The sequence below is a fragment of the Coregonus clupeaformis genome, unplaced genomic scaffold, assembly GCF_020615455.1.
Source record: "Coregonus clupeaformis isolate EN_2021a unplaced genomic scaffold, ASM2061545v1 scaf0689, whole genome shotgun sequence".
Classification (NCBI taxonomy): domain Eukaryota; kingdom Metazoa; phylum Chordata; class Actinopteri; order Salmoniformes; family Salmonidae; genus Coregonus; species Coregonus clupeaformis.
In genome coordinates, this window is record NW_025534144.1 from 183,306 (window position 1) to 191,821 (window position 8,516).

The window sequence follows — 8,516 nt, forward strand, 5'->3', positions numbered from 1 at the left end:
CAGACTCCTCAGTCCCTCGTTCGAGCCCAGGACTCTGGTCCTTCGCCCTCCATTATGTCTCAACCTGCTCCTCCACCGTCCTCCATCGTGGCTCAACCTGCTCATCCACAGTCCTCCATTACGGCTCATGGTGGTTCTGTTGTCGCTGCACCCCAGCTTGTTGGCTGCAATGTTACAGGTTCAGTTTATCAAAACATCAGTGTTACTATGCCTTCACATGGTGCTGGTAAGACAATTATTTATTGTTCTTTTTGTTATAATAGAAAATAATACCAAAACAAAAACAAAACAAATTATTACAGAAATGTTGATTTATTTGCATAATGACCTTAACAAATGAAGGTAATAAAATGTATAATATATATATTTTTTAGATGAAGATATGCAAAATGTACTTGACAAAAACAAGTCCAACATGAGGAAGAAGTTTGGGAGCATCTTTGAGGGGCTTGGAAAACGCGGAAACCCAACACAGCTTGACAAGATTTACACAGAGCTCTACATCACAGCTGGGGAGAGTGAAGGGGTTAACAGAGAACAAGAGGTTTGGAAGATACAGAATATGTCTCAGACTAAAATATATCAAGACGATGCAATCAACTGCAATGATATCTTCAAACCCTTACCTGGAGAAGAGGTATTCATTAGAACTGTGCTGACGAAGGGCATCGCTGGCATCGGAAAAACAGTCTCAGTGCAGAAGTTCATCCTTGACTGGGCAGAAGGACAAGCCAATCAGGATGTAGATTTCATCTTCACCCTTCCATTCAGGGATTTGAATCTAAACAAAGACGACCAGTACAGTCTGTTGGAGCTCCTGAGTGACTTCCACCCTGAACTTTCAGATATAGAATACACAAAGAAGGTGGTCGCCTGCAAAGTCCTGTTCATCTTGGATGGTCTGGATGAAAGCCAACTTCCACTGGATTTCCATAACAACAAGAGGTTGTCTAATGTAACCAAGACAACATCAGTGGACGTGCTGCTGACAAACCTCATCAAGGGGAATCTGCTTCCTTCTGCTCTCCTCTGGATAACCTCCCGACCAGCAGCAGTTGACAAGATACCCTCCGACTGTTTTGACCGTGTAACAGAAGTTCGGGGATTCAACGACCCACAGAAAGAAGAATACTTCAAGAAGAGATTCAGTGATGATGAAAACCTGTCCAGCAAAATCATCTCACACATAAAGACATCGAGGAGTCTCTTCATCATGTGCCACATTCCGGTCTTCTGTTGGATTACTGCCATGGTTCTTGGGAACATGTTGAGAGGATCCTGTTCTGAAGAAATCCCTAAAACTCTGACTGAGATGTACATTCGTTTCCTTCTCACTCTGACAAACCTGGAGAACAAGAAGCATGGGAAAAATGAACCAGACCTTCGGAAACTGTCAGAGTCTGACGTACAGATCATTCTGAAGCTTGGAAAACTAGCCTCCCATAACCTGTTAAAGAGCAATCTGGTGTTTTCTGAAGAAGATTTGAGAGAGTGTGACATTGATGTCAACGAAGCCTTTTTGGGCTCAGGGATGTGCACAGAGATCTTCAGAGAGGAGGACCCAATGTTTAGAGTGAAGTTGTATAGCTTTGTGCATCTCAGCATTCAGGAGTTCTTCGCAGCACTCTATGTTTCCCATTGTCATGCCAATGGTTTGCCATGGATTTCACCATGGGTTTCACTATATTTCGGAAAGCTGGATACATTGCATGACTTACACAGGTGTGCAGTGGATAAAGCGTTCCCACAACAAGAACGGCCACCTGGACCTCTTCCTCCGCTTCCTTCTGGGCATCTCACTGGAGTCCAATCAGATCCTCTTGAAATGCCTACAGCTCCAGACAGAGGGAGACAAAGAGAGTATCCAGAATACCATCCAATACATCAAGGTCAAGTTATCGACTGAATGGTTTGTTTCCTCAGAGAGGTGTATCAATCTCCTCTACTGTTTGATTGAGCTGAAGGACAACTCCCTGCTGAATGAAATTCTAAAGTTCCTGACCTCCCAAAGTCTCTCCAAGATTGAGCTGACACCTTCTCAGTGCTCGGCGCTGGCGTACATGCTGTTGATGTCAGAGGAGGTGCTGGATGAATTTGACACGAGAAAATACAACACGTCAAGTCAGGGCCGTAGCAGACTCCTCCCAATAGTTAGATACTGCAGGAAGGCTATGTAAGTTCAGATGATAGTGAATTTACATTTACGTCATTTAGCAGACGCTCTTATCCAGAGCGACTTACAGGAGCAATTAGGGTTAAGTGCCTTGCTTAAGGGTACAGATAGATTTTTCACCTAGTCGGCTCGGGGAATAGAACCAGCGACCTTTCGGTTACTGGCACAACGCTCTTACCCACTAAGCTACCTGCCTCATTTACTTTCCTAAGATTGGTAGATTCCCGTAGTCACTTACGACTATTAGTATAGTTTAGACTTTTTTTATGTCCTTTATAAGCCCTTTGTTTTCCCCTCTTAAGGCTAGTGGCCTGCTATTTCACAGACGACTGCGCTGAAATTTTGGCATCAGCTATCCAAATGCCTGGCTCACACCTGAGAGAACTCAGCATAATCTACAGCCAGCTGGAGAACCAGAAGCCCTTCATAGACGCGGCTGGCAAGTCCCAACAACAGACTAGAGTCACTAGACATCAGTCATATCCAAGGGGTTTTCAACAACTGAGCTGGAGGTGCTAACTGCTGCACTGAATCAATCTTACAGTCAGCTGCACACACTAAGGTGAGCAATTATTAGTAAACAAAACAAAAAAAGAGCAAACCAAGAAAAAGCTTCTTAGTAAAGTGGAAGAAAAATAGAAACGGAAGCCGTTTGTGACATGAATTGATGGATCTACAGCTTCTTCTTCTGCTGGCAACTAGAAATGCAACAACGGCACCTAAGGGATGTTAGGGGACGGAACAGGGGAAGTCAGCCAAGTGTTTAGCTGTTTGAAGTCAATTTAAAAGACTCTTCTGTAAACTTCTTTACTACGATTACACTCCGTAAGAGACTGAAGCATGTAAGTCACAAAGTGTAGAAGGATGATCCACTTTGTTGTAATCCAAAGGTTTCCTGGGTGTTGGCTCGACGAGAGCTGCGGTGAAATTGTGGCTTCAGCTCTGGCGTCAGAGAACAGCCATCTGAGAGAGCTGGACCTCAGCGACAACAAACTGACAGACACCGGGGTGGAGGGGATCTCCACTGGGCTTATGAGTCCACACTGTGAACTGAAGATACTGAGGTGCGATATTTATGACAACAAGTGATTTGAATCATGTCAATCCATACAGCCCCTTTAATTCCATATTCTCTCACGCCAGACTTGTCCGTTGTGAGGTCACTTCCTGTGGAAGTTTGTCCCCTGCTCTAGCAGCCTCCCAGTTGGAGGAACTGCATCTGAGCTGCAACACCCTGGGCGACATGGGACTGAAGCTGCTCTCTGCTGGACTGGAGGATCCACACTGTCAGATACAGAAACTGGGGTGAGAAATGATGATGCTGTAAAAAAAAAAAAAAAAAAGTAAAGTGTGGTATACATACATACAGTTTTATTTAACATTCTGTATTTCTGTGCACAGGTATTTGGATAAAACCAAATTCAAATTTCAATCTCTCTCTCTCTCTCTCTCTCTGTTTCTCCTGCTATCTCTCTCATTCATCTCTTAGACTGAGGCAGTGTAATCTATCAGAGTTATCCTGTGAGTCCCTGTCCTCTGTCCTGTGTTCAAACTCAACCCTGATAGAGCTGGACCTGAGAGACAACGACTTGGGGGATTCAGGAGTGGAGCGACTCTCTGCTGCACTGGGGGACCCTCGCTGTGCCTTGCAGGTTTTGGGGTGAGAGGCTCACATATTGATGTAAGCAAACCCTTTTGAATTGAGTATGGCAACCTAACTCATTCCAACTGTTCTCTGCAGGCTGTCTGGTTGTCTGGTCACAGAGGAAGGCTGTGCTTCTCTGGATTCAGCTCTGAGGTCAAACCCCTCCCACCTGAGAGAACTGGACCTGAGCTACAATCACCCAGGAGACTCTGGAGTGAAGCTGCTCTCTGCTAGACTGGAGGATCCACACTGTAGACTGGATAAACTCAAGTTAGTGTAATATGTTATGTGTACACTATTTAGTTACTTTAATATTCCTTTAATATTCCTCTGCATATTATGATTATTTCTTGACATTAACTATTTCTATTAAAACAATACAGTGTGGACTTGTGTGGAGAGTGCAGGATCAAACCAGGCCTGAGGAAATGTGAGTCTGACTGATGTGTAATATGATATACAGGGTTTCTTCAGTTTGACATTTCCTTTAAAACAATGAGAAAGTACCGTCAGCTGAACAGAAAAACATTTAACTTTCCTATTTCCCTGGCTCCTCATTGTGCATGTGTGTCTTCTACAGATTCCTGTGAGCTCACCCTGGACCCAGATTCTGCACACATTGACCTGAGGCTGTCTGAGGATAGGAGGACAGTGTTGTGGAGAGAGGACAATGCTAACAGACAGAGTAGTGCTAGCATAGGAAACGAAGCTAACAATGCTAACAGTGGGGATGGTGCTAGCATAGGAAACGAAGCTAACAATGCTAACAGTGGGGACGGTGTTAGCATAGGAAACGAAGCTACCAGAGGGGAAGAATCAAATAAATGGATTGATCCATCAATTTGTACAAGATCCCTGTCTGTGCATTGTACCAAGGGTTTATCTACTGGACGTTTCTACTGGCAGGTGGAGGCCACAGGATGGTTTGATATTGGGGTTATTATCAAAGAAAACAATAGTATCTACAATATGTATGACCTCGTGTTTCGTCACAACAGGTGGGCGTTTAGACTAATCCGTGAAGTTGCATATTCAGGAGAAGGCACCACTACCACTAATTGCATTGGGGTGTTTCTGGACTGGCCGGCCGGCACATTGTCCTTTTACAGCGTCTCCTCTGACGCTATGACACACCTGCACACGTACAATGACTTGTTCACTGGACCCCTTTACCCTGCATTCAATATTCACACTGAAGAGGAGCAGGAGGGGTCCATCAGATTGTTGTAACGTTCATTAAGGCCCTTCAATATTCACACTGAAGAGGAGAAGGAGGGGTCCATCAGATTGTTGTAAAGTTCATTAAGGCCCTACAATATTCACACAGAAGAGGAGAAGGAGGGGTCCATCAGATTGTTGTAACGTTCATTTAGGGCCATGTCAAGGTTTAGAAGAAATGACTGTGATTATATCTTCTACTAATGACATTGTGTAGGTTTAGGGGGACCTCTGGTTTTCTACTGAAGGGGTTTGGCTGCTGTTGTAACCTGACTTCATTGTCCTTCGGTATCTTAGTTCATGAATGACAGATGAAGATCCATTGGTAGCATGGTCATTTATATTTATTATGGATTCCCCATAGGCAGCAGCTACTCTTCCTGGGGTCCAGCAAAATAAAGGCAGTTATACATTTTAAAAACATGACAATAAACTTTACAATGCATTCATAACAGATTTCACAACATATTAAGTGTGTGCCCTCAGGCCTCTACTCTACTACCACATATCTAGAACACAAAATCCATGTGTACATGTGTGTATAGTGCGTACGTTATCATGAGTTTGTGTGCATGTGTCTATGTTTGTGTTGCTTCACAGTCCCCGCTGTTCCATAAGGTGTATTTTTTATCCGTTTTTTAAATCTAATTTGACTGCTGGCATGAGTTACTTGATGTGGAATAGAGTTCCATGTAGTCATGGCTCTATATAGTACTGTGCTCCTCCCATAGTCTGTTCTGGACTTGGGGACTGTGAAGAGACCTCTGGTGGCATGTCTTGTGGGGTATGCATGGGTGTCCGATGCCATGTCAATACCTCTCACAAATACAAGTAGTGATAAAGTCAATCTCTCCTCCACTTTGAGCCAGGAGAGATTGACATGCATTTTATTAATGTTAGCTCTCTGTGTACATCCAGGGCCAGCCGTGCTGCCCTGTTCTGAGCCAATTGCAATTTTCCTAAGTGCCTCTTTGTGGCACCTGACCGCATGACTGAACAGTAGTCCAGGTGCGACAAAACTAGGGCCTGTAGGACCTGCCTTGTTGATAGTGCTGTTAAGAAGGCAGAGCAGCGCTTAATTATGGACATAGTTCTCCCCATCTTAGCTACTGTTGTATCAATATGCTTTGACCATGACAGTTTACAATCTACTATATAGAGGGTTACTCCAAGCAGTTTAGTCTCCTCAACTTGCTCAATTTCCACATAATTCCTTACAATATTTAGTTGAGGTTTAGGGTTTAGTGAATGATTTGTCCCAAATACAATGCTTTTAGTTTTTGAAATATTTAGGACTAACTTATTCCTTGCCACCCATTCTGAAACTAACTGCAGCTCTTTGTTAAGTGTTGCTGTCATTTCAGTCGCTGTGGTAGCTGACGTGTATAGTGTTGAGTCATTCGCATACACAGACACACTGGCTTTACTAAAGATTGAAAAAAGTAAGGGGCCTAGACAGCTGCCCTGGGGAATTCCTGATTCTACCTGGATTATGTTGAAGAGGCTTCCATTAAAGAACACCCTCTGTGTTCTGTTAGACAGGTAACTCTTCATCCACAATATAACAGGGGGTGTAAAGCCATAACACATACGTTTTTCCAGCAGCAGACTATGATCGATAACGTCAAAAGCCGCACTGAAGTCTAACAAAACAGCCCCCACAATCTTTTTATCATCAATTTCAGTCATTTGTGTAAGTGCTGTGTTTGTTGAATGTCCTTCCCTATAAGCGTGCTGAAAGTCTGTTGTCAATTTGTTTACTGTAAAATAGCATTTTATCTGGTCAATTACCATTTTTTCCAAAAGTTTACTAAGAGTTGGGAACAGGATGATTGGTCAGCTATTTGAGCCAGTTAAGGGGGCTTTACTATTCTCAGGTAGGGGTATAAATGTTGCTTCCCTCCAGGCCTGAGGGCACACACTTTCTAGTAGGCTTAAATTGAAGATATGGCAAATAGGAGCGGCAATATCGACCTCTATTATCCTCAGTAATTTTCCATCTAAGTTGTCAGACCCCGGTGGCTTGTCATTGTTGATAGACAATAATACTTTTCCACACTTACTTTACGGAATTCAAAATTACAATGCTTGTCTTTCATAATTTGGTCAGATATTCTTGGATGTATAGTGTCAGCGTTTGTTGTTGGCATGTCATGCCTAAGTTTGCTAATAATTAAAGTAGTTGGCAATATCAGTGGGTTTTGTGATGAATGAGCCATTGATTCAATGAAGGGAGCGGAGTTTGCCTTTTTGCCCAAAATGTCATTTAAGGTGCTCCAAAGCTTTTACTATAATTCAATGTCATTTATCTTTGTTTCATAGTGTAGTTTCTTCTTTTTATTCAGTTCAGTCACATGATTTCTCAATTTGCAGTATGTTTGCCAATCGGTTGTACAGCCAGACCTATTTGCCATATATTTTGCCTCATCCCTCTAAATTATACAAATTTTCAATTCCTCATCAATCCACTGGGATTTAACAGTTTTTACAGTCATTTTCTTAATGGGTGCATTCTTATTAGTAACTGGGATAAGCAATTTCAAAAATGTGTCAAGTGCAGTGTCTGTTTGCTCCTCAGTACACACCAAGAACCAACAAATATTATTTACATCAGCAACATAGGAATCACTACAAAACTTATTGTATGACCTCTTACACACTATATTAGGCCCAGCCTTTGGAACTTTGGTTTTCCTAGATATGGCTACTATATTGTGATCACTACATCCGATGGATTTTGGATACTGCTTTCAAACAAATGTCTGCAGCATTAGTAAAGATGTGATCAATACATGTTGATGATTTCAGTTCCTGTACTGTTTGTAATTACCCTGGTAGGTTGATTGATAACCTGAACCAGGTTGCAGGCACTAGTTTACAGTTTGAAGCTTTCTCTTGAGTGGGCAGTCTGATGAAAGCCAGTCAATATTTAAATCACCCAGAAAGTATACCTCTCTATTGATATCACATACATTATCAAGCATTTCACACATGTTATCCAGATACTGACTGTTAGCATTTGGTGGTCTATAGCAGATACTGACTGTTAGCATTTGGTGGTCTAGGCAGGTGAACCTGTAGCCATATTACTTCAACAGTATTTAACATGAGATCCTCTATAAGCTTTACAGGAATGTGGTTCTGAATATAGACAGCAACACCGCCCCGTTAGCATTTCTGTATTTTCTGTAAATGTAATAACCCTGTGTTGCTAACACTGTATCATCAAAGGTATTATCTAAGTGAGTTTCAGAGATTGTCAGAATATGAATGTCATCTGTTACTAGCAAATTATTGATTTCATGAACCTTGTTTCTTAAGCTACATATGTTAACTTGGGCTATTTTTAACACTTTTCTGGGATGCTTCATTCTTTTTCTTGCTTTACTGGGAAGCTTAGCAGAGGTAGACATATTCTGGTTATTTTTATTAGTGCAGGGTGAGCTGCACACAGTGGACTTCCTACTAGGGCACACCACC

General features: G+C 42.4%; 1 protein-coding gene across 1 annotated transcript; it reads left to right on the plus strand.

The window, feature by feature from the left end:
• The first annotated feature begins 393 nt into the window (after window positions 1-393).
• On the plus strand, window positions 394-5,467 carry LOC121533244 (NACHT, LRR and PYD domains-containing protein 3-like). The gene is made up of 9 exons (XM_045216351.1): window positions 394-1,573; window positions 1,731-1,889; window positions 2,662-2,735; window positions 3,064-3,237; window positions 3,317-3,478; window positions 3,663-3,833; window positions 3,915-4,088; window positions 4,202-4,248; window positions 4,399-5,467. Exons 1-9 carry the CDS (start codon window positions 416-418, stop codon window positions 5,046-5,048), a joined length of 2,769 nt encoding a protein of 922 aa, XP_045072286.1. The 5' UTR covers window positions 394-415; the 3' UTR covers window positions 5,049-5,467.
• Window positions 5,468-8,516: the final 3,049 nt, after the last annotated feature.